This window comes from Gymnogyps californianus, chromosome 4 (assembly GCF_018139145.2).
Source record: "Gymnogyps californianus isolate 813 chromosome 4, ASM1813914v2, whole genome shotgun sequence".
In the NCBI taxonomy this organism is placed as follows: domain Eukaryota; kingdom Metazoa; phylum Chordata; class Aves; order Accipitriformes; family Cathartidae; genus Gymnogyps; species Gymnogyps californianus.
In genome coordinates this window covers 2,353,184-2,373,201 of record NC_059474.1, presented here as the reverse complement: position 1 = coordinate 2,373,201, position 20,018 = coordinate 2,353,184, and the positions used below count along the sequence as shown (strand labels likewise).

The following is a 20,018-nucleotide window of genomic DNA, read 5'->3' as shown; positions in this document are numbered from 1 at the left end:
AGATATCGCCAGCTCCATCCAGCAACACCACACCACAAACGAAGTGTTTCAAGCCTGTGATACTGAACTATTTTTCAGCCTGAATAATAGACAGGGCTTTTTATCTTCTGTCTTTCCATCTCGGGGCTCGTTACCTCTTTCTTTCTGGAAGAAAGCTGACTCTTGTCCTCCTGCCCGCAGCAAACCACAGCGCCAAGCAGTGCCGCACGCCCTGCGCCCTGCGGACCATGTGCGGGGAGTGCACGAGCGGCAGCTCCGAGTGCATGTGGTGCAGCAACATGAAACAGTGCGTGGACTCCAACGCCTACGTGGCCTCTTTCCCCTACGGGCAGTGCATGGAGTGGTACACCATGAGCAGTTGTCCGCGTGAGTAATTGCTTCTGCGTCTTGACGGATGGGCTGGAGTCTTGTATTTGCTGACATTTGCTAGCAAAAGTCATCAACCTCTGCTCATCGGTTATACCGAAAATCCCCTGGACAAAGGTACAAGTACCTGGCCCCAGGAGCTTAGTGTGTGCAGCTCCATCCTGCGGTATACTCTGCATCATGTAAAGCATTAAATAGAATTCGGTCCCGCTTATGGGAACTATCAGTTAAACTAAATGGCAGATAGTGAAGGCTTTCGAGTGAGATGATGAAATCTCCACTTTTTTTTTCAATGGAGAAGTACTTGTTTCATTATTTGAATTCCTATCCCTCAAATTAATTGTTACATAATTTCATGTGATTAACTTCTTTTTGTATCTCTTCTGTATCTCTTTTATTCATATATGGAGCCATGTAATTTAATATTAGATTATCTGTATCAAATCCCAATTAGGGTTTACACAACTGTTTTATTCTGAAGTATTGTCTGTGTATAGCCCACAGTAGGAATTTCGAACTTACTTTAAATAAATGATTTTTTTTTTTTCTTTTACTCTTTGAGGTAGCTGGGAGCAAACTGGAAAAGATTTATGGTGCTTTGGAATATTGCTTTCTGTTTTCAGACTGTGGGGAAGTAGTCTAGAAATTTAAAACGTGGTCGAACAGTTTTAGAAATGATTTACGTTGAATTCTTTAGGAGCTGAGTGTGAGCAGAGGAGTCAGGAAAGCCGGCGCTCTCGGCGTAGCAGAGGGAGAGGGGTGCCTGTGTTCCCCAGGAGGGAAGTTGGGCAGTTTGAGTTGCTGCGGTTGCTCCAGGAACTTCTGGAAGCTGATGAGAATAAGCTGGGTATCTCATTATTGCAAAATAAGAGATGGAGCAAATTAGTTTCAGGTAGCTGTCAAACATGAGTGTGAACTTCCCGTGTGGCCAGAAGTCAAAAATTGGAGGAACCATCAGGCAGGAGATGAGTAAGCTGAAATAATGGAAAACAAAGTTTTTCTACTACTTTCCTTCTTTTAAAGGCAGATATTGTCAATTTAAACATCGAGATAGAAAGCCTGCTCATCTTAGAACACCAAGAATCTACAAAATATTTTTTAAGAGGGTATTGGGAAGGGAATAGAAAAACTTTCCTACATATAGAGTTTGTCACCCCTGAAATACAATCCCATTTGAGAAAGGACCGGTTAAAGGGTGGCGATGGTTTTTCTCTGATTTAATTGATTGCTGGGCCCAGGGGATCTGTATGTGGCACTCGGAGCATCCTAAGAAGACAAATTCTATTCTGTATTTGTATTCTGTGCTTTTTGGCTCAGATAAATACTTGAAATAGTGGCGTGTGATATTAAAACGTGTGGTAAGAAGAGACTCAAAGCAAGTAACTAAACTGGGTTTTTTTAGCCTTTGCTTCCAGATGGCTCATTTTATCATCTGATCCGTTGTAAATCAATCGGAGATCTTTTGTAGTTGGGAACATTAACCTCTGGTTTTAGTGGGTGGCGTGTAATGGTTAGAAAAACCTTACGTGTGTATTGCATTGTTTCATAACTCACTGATTAATGCAACCTTTGTTAATAGTTATCTTAGCTTCTAGAATAAATATACTGATAGGAATGAGTATATATACGTGTTACTGTGAACATCAGAATAAATATTTACAGATTTGGCGAGATAAATACTGAAGGTCACAAAAGACATACAAGGGTTTCTGCGTTCGTTGTCGCCTGTGTTTTGGGACAGTGATTTATTCCGGAGTTTGATGTTTGTTTGGGTTTTTTTTTTTTTTATATAGCTGAAAACTGTTCAGGCTACTGCACGTGTGCTCACTGTTTGGAGCAGCCCGGCTGCGGGTGGTGCACGGATCCGAGCAACACCGGCAAGGGGAAGTGCATCGAAGGCTCCTACAGAGGTCCGGTCAAGATGCCAACCCCATCCGCAACAGGGAAACACAGCTTGGAGCCTGTCCTTAATGTCAGCATGTGTCCTGTGGAGAACAGCTATAATTGGTCCTTTATTCAGTGTCCAGGTAAATGAGCGACGTTTAATTGTTCAAACCTTTCAGCCGTAGCAACAATTAAATGCAAGGGGAGAGACTTTTTAAGACTATCGTGATGTCTGTGTTCCCTCCTGTTAATGGAGGGAGGAAAAAGAGCTTGGAAGACAAACAAGAAATAACATATTTTGAGATGGAAGGAGTTGTGCAGGTATCCGCAGGTGAGCTGCAGAGGTTTGCTGCATGGAGACTTATCTATGCATTACTCTAGCGAAACTTTTCCTTTCCCTGCAAACCTCTACCGAGTTTTAAACTTTTGTTTGTTTATTCGTTTTAGGGTTGTTTGAAAGAAAGGCAATTCTTTCTTTGAAGGTTGATTTAACTGTTAGTAGTGCTCAGGGTGATTCTGAAATAACGTTTCTGACACCAAACATATAGCATGAAATTACTTGGACTGCTGCTAAACCCTTTCTTCCCCATTCCTCCTTGGAAATCTGTCTCACCAGCTGCTTCCAGTCCTGTCTGTCCAATATGCCTGTAATGTTTTGGAGTTCAGTTTTCCATGTGTGGCTTTAAATTTCAGGTTTTCAAGACAGACTTCTCTTTGAGTTCATGTATCGCTAGCAAAACTGCAAGAGCCTCTTTGGAAGGCGCATGAAATGGTTTCATTCAGCCTCTGCAGAACACAGACTTTTGAGGCTCTATATGAAGTGCTATATTTGAGCACAGATACTCATCCTTTTCTGTTTTCTTCAGCCTGCCAGTGTAATGGGCACAGTAAGTGTGTAAATGAAAGCATCTGTGAGAAGTGTGAAAATCTGACAACCGGCAAACACTGTGAAACTTGTATCTCGGGCTACTACGGTGATCCGACTAATGGAGGAACGTGTCAGCGTAAGTGATGCCTTAAATCTTCCTGCGCTGAAGTCTTTGATGTTTTTCGCTCTTTACTCATTCCTCTGCTATCTTAACTGAAATTATATCCTGATAATACATCTTTTCTTTCCTGCAAGCAAGGCACAATCCTTGTTTCTTCAAATCAAAGATACAGAAACTGCTTGATGAAGTTCTTTGACTTTCATTGCCCAAGACAAAGATGATTTTTTACCCTCCTTTGTAAACTTTAAATGACGACAGTGAAAAATGTGTGTGTTTTAGTGTTTGATGACGCTGTTTTGAAAAGAAACAGTGTTAATCCCAATGTCTTGAACAAATTTCTGCTTATCTAAATTCCACCTTCTATTACGTTCGGTTAATGTGTGCGTTTATCGTTACAATTGTCTGCTTCATAAAAGGCTTGCCATATTTTAGTGAGGAGTTGGCTGGATTTCAGTTGAGGATTAGGTGATCCCTGTTAAAACTGCATTTTAAGTTTGTAAAGTGCTTTGGGACTCTTTGGCACAAAGAACTTTTTTCGGTTGTGCAAGATTCAGTTAAACTGGGAAAAAAATCTTTCTGGAAGGACCAATACAGGTAATACTGAGAAATGAACATGTAAGATTTGGAGTTTTGCCCTTCAACCTTGCAACATTATTCTGAATTACTGTGAATTTGGTAGTGTTGTACCATGGGGAGACCAGTTGTAAACTAGAATCCAGCTGTGATAGGTGATATGCCAGATGTAAAGGAAGGTGCTTCTTGCTCCGAAGAGCTGTAATGGAGTATAGTTAGGTGGAGTGATATAATTAGATACAGTGATGGAAAAGGTAGAACAGAAATAACATTGTTCGGTGTCAGAGTAGTGTCAGTACTTCCATGAAATGAGTGTGGGTGGTTTGTAGGCATCCTGAAGTGAAGGTGATTAATGAGGGGACGTTGAAGACTTTGAGTTGCTCCTTCCAAGTGTGGAGACAATCCAGTAGAAAATCCTTGGAAATTCATTTAGTATGTTTACTGGAAGTAGCATCGACCTTTTGGATGAAGATGAGAGTCAGTAACTGGAGCATGAACGTCCTGTTTCCTAAAGCAAGAGTAAGTTGGTGATGTTTGAGGCTGCGAAGACCCACCTCCCAGCGGACAGATTCAAGGAAAGGGGTGAAAAGATCACAGGCAGGGACAAGGCTGCCTTACTTAGAGAAAAGGGTGTTGGAGTAGGTGGGATATGAAATGATGACAGACAACACAACGGCACAGGTCCAAAGGAAAAGGAGCATCTCTGACACTTTATTTCAGAACGTTATCTGCCAGATTAAATACCGCTGATATTTGTAAACTCATTTTGTGTGAAGATAATTTGAAGTGCAGGAATGAATAAATTGAGACTGAGTTGGGCTGAGAAAATATATAATTCTACTCTGAGCATTCAGGTTTAATCATTGGATCACAACGTGCCTTTTGATACTTGTTGCTTTTCTATGCATGTGGAAATTTGAGAGCAAGTTACTTTGGACTCTTTCGCATGAGGATTGTCCAAAAATAGTTTGTTGTTGAGATAATGAATGATAGACTAAAGTCATCCAGATGCCTGAAAAAGAAATTAGAAAATCTGTTGAGAGACTGTGGAACAGCATTCATTCGTTATCTGATGAAACTAGTAGCTCATGTCAAAAGTGCTTTGCTCTCAAGTGCTTTGGGCCTAGGTTTTTAATTTGCTGTGATTTAACGCTGTTTACTGTGAAGACGAAAGAATGAGGGAAGCAGGGTGCTGGGCAGAAAGACCGAGGTGGATCGGAAGAGGGAAAGCGAGAGGAATTCATCCTACCTGATGCAGCCAGAGCGATGGCTGGCCATTAGTAATTTTTGCTCAGTGAAAAGGTTTCCAGAGGGGAATTCTTCAGATAAGGTTTGGCTGACAGGCAACAGAGCCAGCTCTGGCTTTTATCCCTCCTCTGAGCCACGGTCCCTCCTTCCTTTCCCGTTAATGATGTGCCGATTTCAGTCTTTTTGTGCATTTATGTGCAAGGTTGTGTGCCGCTCTGGTTTTAGAGCCTGCGGTCACATCCGTGCTGGAGGTGGTTGTTGGTACACTCCATCCTGATGCACAAGCATCCGTGCGTTTGCACGCTTAGTGCCTAGTGCAAGTCCGTGTACTTTGATGTGGAGATCTGCAACGTTAGCCCAATGGCCCCAGCAGCACGGGGACCATAAATATCCTCAAAATGGCAAATAGTCCGTGCTGGAAAAAGCATTAGTGTTTGGTATTTCCCGTTCTGCTGAGCCATCAGGAGTTTGAGTGACACTGTTGGGATAGCAGTAGCCTTTCAAACAGGTAAGGCTACGCAGAGCTGGAAGCGGTAGCGATGGGGTTCAAAAGCCAGGGAGGAATAAGAAGAGGGGATGGAATAAGATGCCTTTTCCTGCTGCTCTGTGCCACCAGAGCAGGTGAACGTTGCAATATCGCTTGTGTTGAAAAAATTTTGACCAACTGCAGTTATTTCTCTGAAAGAATTGTTTGCCTATCATCGTAGGCATTGGTGTTTGCAGAGCTGGGCAGATAATAACTAAATGGTAGGTAAATCACTCCTCAGCAGTTGCTTTTAGGAGGTGTCCAACATAGAGAAGCGTTAATCGGGAAGGGCAGGAAATGCAGCACATCAAATGTAAAAATAGCTGCAAGGTGCTTTCTCTGCATTCAGGATTTTTTGAATTTTCTGATTAAAGTTTCACATGAAAATATGCTGGCGGTAGATAAGGAAGTTATTTGCAAGAGAACGGAAGGCGCTATTATGCCTGAAATCAGATTGCTGCTGCGGCAGCGCTTCTGAACGCCTCCGTGGAGCGTTTGCTGGTGGCCCACGGTGAGCTGCTGGTGCCGTGGTTCTGCCTGCTCCCCCTCCCAGGGCTGCACGGCGGCCTTGGAGAACGGCTAAAGCACTTGGCATGGAAAAATGGTGTTGGGCAGGCGGGGGATGCGGTTGCTGTTGGTACGTTGGACCGTCACAAATGCAGGAAGAGGAGCGCGATCCCCGTGACCGTGTCTGAATGACTCTGTGACCCATGGTTTGTGAAGAAGGTGGAAGGAGACTCCCTGTAAGGTGGTTCATCGTCAGACTGTTACCATGCTTCACAGTCAAAAAGCCATTTCCAGTAATTTTGGCTTTCTGCTCTAGCATCAGACTCTGGAGGGAAATTTTCATTTTTAGACTCCAGCGAGGGTGTCTAGTACATTTTGTCAATAGTTTGTTTCCAAACTTCATAGTTGTTTGAAAAGCCATGAGAAAATTTCTCTTTGTGCATATTCCAGTCCTTTACTGAATGATTTCCAGTTACGGGGCTCATAGGAAAATGGATAAATAAATAGACTCTGTTGTTTTAAATAGAAGTATTTGAGTGTTCAGTCTTCTTGATAAGCATGTGGCTAAAGAGCAGGGTGAGGAGGCATTAATGTTAGTGCTGAAGATACTGTGGTCTAAACAACATGAAATTTGAAATTTCTCCTAATTTTTATGTATGTTAATGTTGAATATTGATCAAATTTCACTTTACTTACCGTTTGCAAAGCATAGGGAAGGAAGTACAAGACATTCTCAATAGTATTAAGATTATTTTTTTTTTTTAAAGTGCCACTAATGAGAAGTGCTTCACAGAATGCAATTATTTTGTCAAATCTTCATTCAGTCTACTTGTTCCCACAATAGGCCTTTATGCTTCTTCATATTTTGTTCCGTGTTGCTGCTAGGAAACCACTCATCCACATCTGAGAAGCACAATTAAGTGTCCCTGATACAATATAGCTTCCATTACATGCCAATATAAAGAAGACATCAAAAGGATTTGTAAAATAAGGTCCAAGGTTGGCAAGGATATTCAAGATGGGGACTTCATGTCTAAGAATCTGCTGGTACATTGAGTGGCACATGTCCTCTTAATGAGAAGGCGTATGTCTTCTTAACGAGGAGGCACCAGCTTTTAAAGCATACTATTTCCAGCAAGCTGGGGGACCGCAAATGAGGGATCTTCTCTTTGTTTACTTTTTCCCTTCTTGTATTGTACGCTCTCCCATGCACAGCTCCAGATGAATGCACCTTCCAGGTCATGGGTAGAACAACTTCTAAAAGGCACCTACCTTCCGGGAAAAGTTATTATATCCATTCTTCTAGTTACAGTGAACATTATATCAAAGACAACCGCTTGTGTTGGTTTTGTTGTTTGTTGTTTTGGTTTTGGGTTTTTTTTTGCGTGTACCGCCTCTACTTCTTTATCAATAAAGGTCTCAAAGTGTGTCAATGTTAGCATTTTAATTTGAATCAGGAGCATTCTTTTGAAGCAAATCTCCCACACGTCCCCACTGTCATACCTTGGTTTGCATCTCGAGCGGGCTCAGAGTATATGAGCTGGTCTGTTTGGGCATGCCACAAACCTGATGTGGTCTAGGGACGCGCTGATTTGCTTCAGCCACGACTCGGTGGCATTCAGCTCGTGAGACCAGGCTAAAGCTATTCTAAAATATATTGGGGCACGCGCCCCAAACCACTTACAGCATGGACATCGTGTTCTTAGCACCAGCCGTTTTACACTGCAGATACACTGACAATGTTGATAATGACATTATTTTCTCAAAGGCCTATTTATTTCTAGAAAAAGCCCTAAAAGCACCACGAGCTTTGCTTTATTTGCAAAAATAATCTTCTCTCAAGAGTTTTGAGTTTGACTGAAATGGGTTAGCAAGCCCAAAGCTATTCCAAATATTGTTCTTTTTCTTGCCAGTTATGATATCCCTAGTGCTATCTAACAACAAGAGAGGAAGTTAAATAAATTTTTGAGGCTAAAAAGCACGGTCTGATCATGATTTTGATACAAAACATCGGTCCTGGAGCCCGCACTCACTTCGTTTTGACTCGCGATTCTATTTTTGGCAGCCTTCTCTATCACAAAGAAACCAAAGACTACCAAATGGGTTTTCATACGCACTTTAATTGTTGATGTATCTCAGTTTGGCAACTAAAGGACTTAATTGCTATCGAATCTGTTTCTCTTGCTTCATTCAACATTGCATCTTTTTCCCCCTCTGCTCAACAGCTTGCAAGTGCAATGGCCACGCGTCTGTCTGCAACACAAATACAGGGAAATGTTTCTGCACCACCAAGGGAATAAAAGGAGACGAGTGTCAACTGTGAGTTCGTTTCACTTTGTTATTTGAAATCAAAAGGCTGTGCGCATACCGGCATGGCACCCCTACATTTTTTAATGATTGTATTTATGATGTCTCTGCTCATCTCTTCCTGCTGACAGTTGACTAACTTCATTGGCGGTGCAGCCAGCCGTGCTTCCCCTGGGGGGATAACATCAACAAAATGATTTCCTGAAGATTTCCATTTTTAAGAACATTGCAACTGGGAATGTCGTGCAGAAGGGATGGGGTGAAAAAATAATGCCTCCGCCCCCAAACTATACATACCACTTTGCTTTATCCCTCAATAGTTTCTTTTTAATTGGTAGATTTTTACTGTCTGTGCGCTCTGATGCTGTTCTGGGGGAGTGTAAATAGATCTGAAATAAGACTTTGACATTCAAGCATTTTAATGGAGCAGTCTCAGAGCAACAAATTTGCTGGAGGTTTCTCTGTAACAGAACACAAATGCTTTTAGTGTAATGTTAGTGGAAATAATTTCATTCCAAATAATTTCTTTGCCAGGTTTATTTTTAAAGTGTTGCTCACATGGATAAACGTTTATAGGACTAGATCCTAGAATAGCCGTGAATGTAAATGGAAACTTTAGTTTTGACTGTAGTAATCCAGTTCCGTGCATTGTGAAAAGCTAATAAATACATTCCAAGTGCATGCAAAGGTTAATATCCAGAATTTTGTATTTCATTTTTACTGCATACTAGTTTGACTTGCAGGGATCGTGGAATTTCTTCAGCAGCTCAGTATAGCTCAGACGTGCATCTTTTATTTTTAATTGTGTACTGTTATCGGCACAGGTGGCGTTTGCTGATTTTTAGTGGCTGGGAATAAATAGAACTGAAAAAAAAAATCCCATTTATTAAAAAATACTTATTCTTTTTAGGTGCGAAGTTGAAAATAGATATCAGGGAAATCCACTTAAAGGAACGTGTTACTGTGAGTACTCTTGGGATTTTGTTGGGAGATAAAAAAATGTGTTTGAAGTTTAAAATACTTTATTTAAAACTAGTTTTAGTTGCCTCAGCGTCTGTTTAAAATACAGGAGATTAAGGGAAGGACTAAAAAATAGTTTTTAATAAACTTCACTTTTCACAAAGGTATTCTTTAAAGAGAATGAAAATACTCTTCTTGATAAGGTCTGTCTGATGATTGGATCTTTCAGAACAAACTTTTGAATGTTTTTCACGTGACTTTGAAATGAAATCTGGTCTTCTGGAGAATACTCTGAAATATATACCTAATAAGTCAAAACCAAAGCATGTTTTTAGAATTTTTGTAAGTGCAAAATACTATTTTTTAAAAAGTCTGTTCCATGTTAGAATGGGTAAGGTTTCAAAATTGCCACGTTTCCTCTGAAACGAACCGTTGGATTCCCGTGCAATTTGGGAAGATACTTTGCCAAGATTCAGATTACTTAATGGAAACTCTCCAGCTTCTATTTACAAATATTAGCAATCAGCACACTGGCAGGCCTGGATAGATGTAATCTTAAATTACATAAAGATGCAAGTCTCAAACAGTATTTTTGTGCAACACAGAAATTATCAACATGCTGTATTTAGCAAATTTGAATTCTGCTTGCGTAGCCAAGCAAGGGCGCTGATGGCTTCTCTTGACAGTCTCTGTACAAGGATGGCCTGATTCATTGCTGCCAGTGGCACGGTGGTAAAGTGGGCAAAAAGGGGAAAAAGACAGAACTTTACAACTCTTACAGGAGCAACCTTGTGCTGTACAGATTCAGTCTCACTTGGTTTTCTTCCTTGAAGATTTCTGTCGTAACGCTTCATAGGAGTTGTGGGTAGACGTCAGCAGGTTATCTAGCTTGTGTCTATCCAAAAAGGGGTCTCCAGGAGGCAATAAGAGAAAAATAACACCTGGTGTATAGCTTCGTATTTATTATTGCTTGGAATGTCTCTGCGTGGGTTCAGGAATATGTACAAGTCATAATACTGCATTTTAAAAAAAGGATACTGAGACTGGTGGATGTATCCCCCAAACTGGCTGTGCACTGTCGATTAACAAAGAGGTGATACCCCAGCCCTAGGCAGACATGAGCATAGGAGGGCATACAGGTAGGCCAGAAACTGGTCCTGGCGTGCCTGGACATGATGTGACCCAGAGTAGGATGGCAGCTGGGTCCCTTAACAAGTAGCTGCTCCTCAGAAATCCTCCCTGTACAGTCCACTGATGTACAGAAATTTATCGTGCATGGAACTTAGTCCCCTCCCAAGTGGGGATTATACAGGCTATTTTATTTTGCAAGTATTCCCTTAGCACGTGGAGGTATTGCAGTAAGGAAAAAGTAAATGTCTTGTCATGTTTTTTACAATGTATAGGTATGAACAGTCATTTAGATTAAGGCTGGAGGCTATTGCCTGGAAAATGTGAACAGAATCTTTTTCCCCTCTAGACTCAAAAAGAGGTTTTTGGCCCTTTTGTGTGGGATCGTGCATAGGTTGGAGTCATTTGTAACAGCGCGGTGACTCCTAGTTGTGCTCGCAGTGCAAGAAACGCTTCAGTGACATCATGCCTTGCTTTGCAGAAGATTGTTTTATTCCAAGACACGGGATAACTTTCTCTGTGCATTCCTTACAGATACTCTTCTCATTGACTATCAGTTCACCTTCAGCCTTTCTCAAGAGGATGATCGCTATTACACAGCAATCAACTTTGTAGCAACACCCGAAGAGGTAAATTTTCTACTTTCCCTTTAAACTTCATCCTTTGGGCATATGTTTGTCGTCTCTTGGACATGGAGGCGATGAATTGTTACAGTTCTGCGAGTCTCCAGATGTAGTCTCTTAATGTGGCATGTATGTCCAGCTCCCCAAAGCAATTAGAACTTTTTGAGCTTGGCTTGGCCACGCAGTGTCAAATCTTCATGGTAAAATTTCATAAGGAACCACAGTTGATTCTTTACGGTTGTTGGAACAACCTCTGAGCTACTCTAGTTTTGCTTGTTGTTCACCCAATACATTGTGTCTCTATTCTTCCTGTTTTATTCCATGCACATGGCTTGTTTCGTTCTTTATTATGCTTTCCTTGGGGAGGAGAATACTGCTTTTGGAAAACGTAAATAGTTTTTTGCTTGATGTATTTGCTTCATGTAAATAACAAATTCCAAGGTTTTTTTTTTCAGTGAAGATTTGCTAGGAAACAGTACAGTAAAATTGTTATCCTAAAAATGGGTTTTCTTTTTTTTTCCCCCAAGCAAAACAGAGACCTGGACATGTTTATCAATGCATCTAAAAACTTCAACCTCAACATTACTTGGTCCACAAGTTTTGCAGGTAAAATGAGCATGATCTAAGTTTCTTGGTAGTTTGTTTCGGTTACCAGTTTTCAACAAATGCAAATTTAATTGGGGAAACTGTTTTTTTTAACCTATGAACTTGTTCTGTAATGATTTTAAATGTTAAGCCTGGGGGGCAGAAGTAAAACATTAAAAAGAACTATGTTTTTCTATCTTAATAGTGTATTTTGGAAACATCAAAGGTGCAAATTTGATTTTTAGTAATGCAATATTTTGGCACACAGGGATTTTGATAATGCAATGGAGCTTAAAATGGTAGTGTTCAGATGAATAGTTAGTTTTGTAACATTAAAATTCAGGATGCGTCGCCCTCTTTGTTTGCCACTTAAAGTGTGCATTGAAACATCTTTTCTTGCTACTTTTTAACATTTGAAAACAGCTGGCACGCAGGCTGGGGAGGAAATTCCAGTTGTTTCAAGAACCAATATAAAAGAATACAAGGACAGTTTCTCCAATGAGAAATTTGATTTCCGCAACAATCCAAACATCACTTTCTTCGTTTACGTCAGCAATTTCACCTGGCCGATAAAAATACAGGTAGGAGCTGTTAACATGTGTATAATTATTTAAAAGTACTTTTTTCTTTCTCTCAAGCAATGTGGCAGATCGGTGTGCTTTGTGTTGTCTGAGCTGAACCAGCTCTCAATATAATCCTGCAGCAGACAAAGGGTTTGATGTTCCTGATTAAGAGCAAAAAGGTGCGTCATCTTCTGATGTTGCCTCAGCCCAGTGGATCTAAAAATGCGCTGAGAAATAAAGTGGGATGCTCGCTTATTAACAAGGCTATGTTCTAACGAGGTCTCTGACTTCAAATGTATAGATATTGATGTTGAAGAAAACAAAGACTCGTATAGCCAAAACCCAAGCCTGGAATGAAAAAACAGAGGAAACGTTCTTAGTGTCTCTTTTTAACGTCTTGTTCTGAAAAAGCACAGCTCGGGGGCCATCCCCCTTTCTCCTTGTGCTGCCCGAGATTGGTGGTACCTGCAGAATAAGATGAAGCTCATTCTTTCCCTTAATTCAGTGCAGTAAGTTAATGCACACGTTGCCTCAGGTGTCAGACTGACTGTGATGATAAGGCTAGTGCTGAAGCAGCAGTGGATAAAGCTTGGTGGATCATGAAAACACTCATAGATCACAGACTGCAATCACAGAGGCTCTGCAACTGCTGTGGCAGCTCATAATTCAGAGAAACCTTGGCCACATTCTTGCTCTGGGTGAAGTCAAGTAGCAACCTGCAGTGTACTCTGAGTGATATGGGGGTCCTTTGAAGGACAAAAGTACTTCTAGGTCTGGAACAGAGATCTCAGATGAGGCTCTGTGTGTTTGAATTCTGCCTTTTTTAAGAAGCTTGGTCAAATGTGGAAACCCGAATTCTTCCATCTTCACCCTTATTCAACCAATTCTTATGTGAAAGCTGACAACTGCACGTTAATTTACTTGATATTTCAGACCTGTCAGCCACACAAACTCACCATAGGGGTCACTTCCAGCAAAGATAATGCACATGATAATATTGAGCAAGGAAATGAGGTCCACCTGGAAAAAAGGTCCTTAAGCTATAGTGATATTTTTCAAGGTATTTCCTGAACTTTTAAAAAAGTATTAGGAATACATGTGTAAATGCCTGCGTCACTTCTGGTAAAGACGGTGGGTTTTAAGTACTCGGGGAAACTTTGTCTTGTTGATTGCAGGCTGGTAGACTTGATAGACTGACTTTGGACTGCATTTTAGTTCTTTTTAATATCACTTACAATATTGGTAATCATTTTCCAGCTGGAGAGTTTTTACTTTACAAATTGGTAAAGTCTTGGTTCATTGTCAAGTCCTAATTTTTAGATATGGAGGAGTTTGCAAGAGCTGCAAGGTAAAACCTTTATGTCATTGGATACTCAAGCAGCAAGTACTCATTGTTTTCTTTTAATATAAGTACGGCTTTCAGTAGAGGAAGTAACGTCCTGCGTACAAAGGTGGGCACTTGCATAATGATTTATTTAAATATTCAAGCTTCTCTTTTATCAAATTGGTAATCAGAGGAGTCAGAAAAAAAATCATGTTTTATTTAACTTACAGATTATGTTGGCTGATAGTTTACTTTCCATAATTAGTGCTGGACTGTACCTTACCCTGATTTATTTATTTGCCATTTCTTGATGCAGAACTGTGTGTTAGGACGTTGTAGATGTTTAAGAACAGTGCTGTGTCCTGTCCCTTAAGCTCTCCTGTGTTTACTCCAGTCTCCACCCTACCTGTACTTACGGTGAATTTCTGCTAGCTTTTCCTATGCCAGTGTTGTCATTGAGCTTAAATGTCCCTTCCATCTTCTTGTCTGGCGGCTGCGTCTCCCGCTTTCCCTGGATGAATGTGGACAGGTCATATCCTCTCTCAGCCTTTAGTGTTTGTTTGTTGGCTTAAGCAAGACAAACTCTCGTCATCTTGTCCTGTGAAACAGATTATTCAGGTTCAGATGCCTCATTTGTTTTTCCTCTGTGCTTGCTTGTCTTGGTCTCACTTGTACAGCTTTGGTCAGCCATGTATAAGGTCATGGAGATCAGGTCTCACCATTGCTTTGTACAGCGGTATCTCTAGGTTCTTTATGGACCTTTCTAGGTCCTTTTATGGCAGTATTTTGCTTTGCTCATTCTCATGGCTGCAGCAATTAATAGTCTTTACTCATTTTAATCTGGACTAATACGCCCTGTTCTTTCACATCCTTGGTTTCCAACTGATGAACTCCCAGTCTTGATAGCGAACGTTCTTCTCAGTCCCTAATAGCATCGTAAAATGTTACCTCGCTGCTGGTACTGGATAATATTGCCAGTCCTGAAGATCATCTAGTTGTTCTTCTGTGTGGGTCTTTTCCGTATTTTAATTAATTATCTCCTTCAACATTGTTATCAGATTGTGATGTTAGCACACTTTCTTTTTGGGTCTGTGTCATTAATGAATATATCAGTCAAAGTCTGTCCAAATGCCATCCTTGAACTCATTTCTGTCCTCTTCAACCACTATGATTCTTGAAATAATCTTCACCATTTTTATGTCGCCCAGGAATTTCCGATGTATTGATATCCATAATGAAATTTGGATTAGCTCAGCTGTACTGCCTCGGTCTATACAATTCATTATTTTTAGAGACAGAAAATAGTGGACTGGCATAGCACACATTACTGTTGTCAGCTCTATTGCTTGTTGATCTCAGTTTTTCATTTACTACTTCAGTTCTTTTATTCAAAACTTGTCCTGAAACTTTGCATGCTGTTGAGATCTTGGGAGCGTGAATATCTAGACTCTCCCTCCTCTAAATACAAGTTTTAAATTTTCCATACGGCCACGCTCGGCTGGTAGATTGCTTTAACAGCCTTGCTACCAGAAGTGTTATTTCATGTGCCATTTCTTTTGGAGTGCTGGGCTGCATGCTGTCTGCTTTCACTGACTTTGAATGCATCGAAACATTTGAGTTTTCTCTCCACTTTGGTTCTGTATCTTTTTATAACCTTGTTCCCATTAGACGCTTTGCCTTGCACCTATGTTCAGTGTCCTTGTCCTTAATGAAAGCTCTAATTTAGTTTTAGGGATGTAGCTGATTGGTTTTAACCTCTTGCCTATCCTTACAGCATACCCTCTTCCCTTTCCCTTTCTGGTCTCCTTTACTTGTATGGCTGAAACATCTCTTGCTGTTTTGTTTATCGTTTGCTGAGGTCTAGCACGGCTTGACATTCGGCAGGTCTTATTTCATCTCTGTACTACTTGCTGGCTTCTAAGACATTGCTAATGAATCCTTTCCTCTCCGTTATACGTACACTCTTTAATTGTTCCTAATGTCCTTTTTGATGTTAGTTCTGAGAATATAGCTTTCAAACAGTTTTGCATCTTTGACCTGAGAGAAATACTTAGATGGCTGCTTTCCCATTCCTTATCGCCTTAGTCCACTTGATTTTACTGTCTTACTTAATTTCTCATCATTAAAAAGAGTGAACTTTGATTCTCTTACAACACTTACCTCGTTTTATTCTTAATTTAATATGAATGTGTTTGTGTGCACTGAATCCAAGGTAATTTTATATCACCAGCTCTTGTCCTTGTTACTTGCCAAAACAAAGTCTAAAATAGCATCAGCTCTTATTGGTTGAGAGACTCTTTTTTTGTGAAGAAGTCTGGCAGCGATACCGCGTCCAGGAACATGTGGTCCTTACGATTTCTATTAGCATGCTCTTCAGTTCCTAACAAACTTTTTTCCCCAGAATTGATGTTTTTCTGTCATCTTTCTCCGAATATGTATTGGTGTTGAATGTCCCAGTCCTTTCTCATGTTTACAATAGCAGTTCTTTTGTTACGTCGCTGTGGCTTTGTTGTCCTTCTCCTGGAAGCCCACCTGCACCTCCTTTCACTGGAGATCTCATTGTAGCTCAACAGAGCATTCCTCTCTCCTTTCTCACAGCAACCCAGCAGCATTGCTTGTCTGAGTGTGAGATAAGACCAGTTTTCTTCTGCGTCCTTTAACAACCATTGGAGACTTGAGTCTGCATTTTGCATTCCTTAATTTGACAAGTAGCATGGTCGTCTTCTTCACCAAATCCCAGAGTGGTTGATACTGGAAGGGACCTCTGGGATATCATCTGGTCCAACCTCCTGCTCAAACAGGGCCACCTAGAGCCAGTTGCCAAGGACCATGTCCAGGCAGCTTTTGAGTATCTCCAAGGATGAAGATTCCACAACCTCTCTGGGCAACCTGTGCCAGTGCTAGGTCACCCTCGCAGTAAAAAAGTGTTTTCCTGATGTTCAAGACAGACCCTCCTGTGTTCCAGTTTCTGCCCATTGCCTCTGGTCCCGTCACTGGGCACCACTGGAAAGAGCCTGGCTCCATCCTCTTTGCACCCTCACTTCAGGTATTTATATACATTGAGATTCACCTTGAGCCTTCTCTTCTCCAGACTGAACAGTCCCAGCTCTCCCAGCCTTTCCTCATAGGAGAGATGCTCCAGTCCCTTCATCATCATCTTTGTGGCCCTTTGTTGGACACTGTCCTGTATGCCCATGTCTGTCTTGTACTGGGGAGCCCAGCACTGGACACAGTGCTCCAAGTGCGGCCTCACCAGCGCTGAGTAGATGGGGAAGGATCACCTCCCTTGACCTGCTGGCAATGCTTTGTCTAATGCAGCCGTTGCACGGTAAGCAAATACCATAGGTCGTCTTTGCGGCAAGGGCACGTTGCTGGCTCATGTTCAATTTGATGCCCACCAGGACCACCAGGTCTTTTCCTGCCAAGCTGCTTTCCAGCTGGGTGGCCCCCAGCACATACTGGTGCCTGGGGTTGTTCCTCTCCAGGGGCAGGACTTTGCACTTCTCCTTGTTGAGCTTCATGAGGTTCCTGTTGGCCCGTTTCTCCAGCCTGTCAAGGTCCCTCTGAATGGCAGCACGACCCTCTGGTATATCAGCCACTCCTCCCAGTTTGGTGTCAACTGCAAGCTTGCTGGGGCTACACTCCATCATCCAGATCATTAATGAAGATGTTAAATAGGATCAGACCCAATATTGACCCCTGGGGTACACCGCTAGTTATTGGCCTCCAACTAGACTTCATGCCACTGGTCACCACCCCCTGGGCCCAACCATTTGACCAGTTTTCAATCCACTTCATTATCTCCTCATCTTAGCCCATATTTGCTAGGTCTACCCTTGTGAGGGATGTCCTGTCTCCTTCATAAAGAGCCTGTAACCATATAGATCTGCTTCTGGCTGGTATCACAGTGTACTTTCAGTCCATTCACCGTCTGGTGTAACTATGCTGTCGGATTTGATGCCACATGAAAGCTTTTCCACCCTGGATACTAAGACGCTGTACAGTTTGACACTACACTTCTTGCACCGCCCAGGGGTACTGCTTTACTCTAACCAATTTCTTTTCCCTCCTCACCATCCTGATAACTTTTTTCAGAGCAGTTGTTGAGTAGGAGATGGTATTATGAAAAGTAATGGTTCCATAGAGGAAAAACTAGAGAAAAGTCAGTAAAAAAAGTATGATTTGTCTCCAGGACTCACTGCGTCCTTTCAGATCTTGCACGAACTTCCATGGTGGATTGAGCTGCCCTCAGTTGCCCTTAATTGCAATCTGTGTTCCTACCTGTCCTTTCTGTACCTCTTTCCTATTTGCTTTCCCTATTTTTTCCTTTTTTATAAAGTCTTGGCTCTCTGTAGAAGTTTATCTTCAATAAGATAAAATAGAAGATAAATCATGGTACGGATTTTTGGGACAAAGACTTCCTAGCAGTCAATCCTTGACTGGGGCTTACTACAAAGTTTAAAATAGAGCCGTGGGGTGACTTCTCACTTCTTGACCTCTCTGCTTTCCTGACTGCCCCTTCAGCCCTCACCCCGTGCTCCTTTCTTCTCAGGAATAGTTTTTACTCGGACCTTTCCCATATTCCCTCTCTTATTTCTTTTTCTAAGTGGTCATCCCTTATTTCACCGCATAGAAGTTCCTATGCAGTTGGGTTTAGGCCTTCAGGGCAAGCTGACTCGTTAATTAAAACTACATGTTGCAGTATGGGCAGGATGCAAAGTGTTTTTCCTGTCTCAGAGACTGCCTCCTACAGTTCTGCTCCTTGCAGTTACACTATTAAACTTCTTGCAGCTACAGAACATGTTTCAACTTCCCTTTTGAAATAAGAGAGTTTTTAATATAAGTAGTATGATGAAGTCAGTGAAACTCTGCTACTGCCAGACGGCTGGAAAATATTCTCTCCTTGTGTGTGTGCGTGCGTCACCTTGCAGCTTACGCATGTGTTTGGTCTGTTCCTGTGCAGTGCAGCATCTCCAACTGGTGTTTTGGGGTTTTTTTTGGTTGTTTGAATATCATAGTAAACAGTAAACAGTCATTGTACGTACGCTCTCTTACCCTGGCTTATTTTCAATTCAGATACAGTAGATATATCTAAACAGAAGTGTTTACATATAGAAAACCTTGCAACAGAAAACTTCAGAAATGTGTAGGCTTTATTGCAGAGCAATTAATCTACAACCCACATTATTTTTTTTTAAATATTAGAAACTTTATTCTGAAGTCCTTGATTGAAATCTGTTTCTCCCTCCCTTCTCGCCTGTTAAAATCTGGACTTGGAGAGTATAAATGCTCTTTTGTGTTAGAGATAGATGTGTCCCTGCCAATGCTGAATTCTGGCTTTTTTTTTTTTCCCTTCTTGCTCCACCTCTCTTCAAAACCACTTCAGTTCGGGGGTTTTTTTGTGTTAAGTATATTGGTTTAGGGTGTCTTTCCCTGCCTGCTTTAATGACTTGAAATGACTATTTTGTAAAAGAACTAAAGCTGCAAAATGCTGAAAGCTTTCAAAATACAGCAATCTGCTTCCTAATGCCTCCTGTCTGAGTGGTTTCCGAGTATGAAAGCTACGTTGCGGACTTCACTTAAAACCTTAGCTTGCCAAGCTTTCTTGAAAACCCAGGTAAGGTGTGTCGAAAACGTCTCAATATTTCCATTCTCTCCGCTTTGCGGCTCCTCTCAGCTAACAAACTTTGTCTGGCATGGCCACGGTGACTTTATAAGCGTTGTGCAAACCAGAGCTGTTCACCTTTCTCTCTTTTGCTTGGAAAGCACTGCCCTAAATATTCCTTATCTTCCACCAAACTGAGTGTGCACCCTTTAGAAAAGGACATTAGTGGATGTTGTTAGGGTTGATGTTTTCCTGTAGTCATGTAAATGTAATATGATCTTTCCCCCCACTGTTTTTTCTGTTTTCTTAATCTTTGTTGTAAGTTTGCTTTGTTATTCTTTCGAAATCTATCTCAAATTAGAAAAGAGCTATAGAATACAAATAATCAGCTGTACAATATTACAGTAAGAAGCAAGGAAATTCAATGCAGAAACTTTCAGAGGACTTCTTTTCATGGGTTTCAATCCAGACAAAAGTCAGCTCACTCAGAGGTGAAGCTTCAGTTCTGGAGCTGACAAGTAGTTCATGGTGAGAATTTGAAACTCTTTTTGATAGTTGTGTAAATGTCAGCAGTTTTTAACACTGTTTAAACTAGCATGTATTTACCTGGAGCAGATTCCAGTAAGTGAGTCCCTCTCCTGAATGCACAGGGGGTGAAAATTAGAGTTGCTAATATAGCTAACTTCAACCCCTTTTTAACGGCTGTAAGCTTTCTGCTCCATTACAGCTTACTGTTGATGGTGTTTTCCACCACTCACTACATATAAACTTGTGTTCTTGCCTTGTTTCATACCCAAACTATTGTTTTCATTAACACTCTGTCCCACCTG

The 20,018-nt window shown here is 41.3% G+C and overlaps 1 protein-coding gene across 1 annotated transcript in view; it reads left to right on the top strand.

Moving 5' to 3' along the window:
- The window catches only part of ATRN (attractin), a 152,202-nt gene that overhangs the window by 75,858 nt on the left and 56,326 nt on the right, over window positions 1-20,018 (top strand). Inside the window, exons 17-24 of the mRNA XM_050895261.1 lie at window positions 181-366; window positions 2,160-2,393; window positions 3,117-3,254; window positions 8,319-8,412; window positions 9,311-9,363; window positions 11,023-11,117; window positions 11,639-11,717; window positions 12,120-12,277. Coding sequence (XP_050751218.1) covers window positions 181-366; window positions 2,160-2,393; window positions 3,117-3,254; window positions 8,319-8,412; window positions 9,311-9,363; window positions 11,023-11,117; window positions 11,639-11,717; window positions 12,120-12,277 — 1,037 coding nt within the window. The remainder of the gene's footprint in view (window positions 1-180; window positions 367-2,159; window positions 2,394-3,116; window positions 3,255-8,318; window positions 8,413-9,310; window positions 9,364-11,022; window positions 11,118-11,638; window positions 11,718-12,119; window positions 12,278-20,018) is intronic.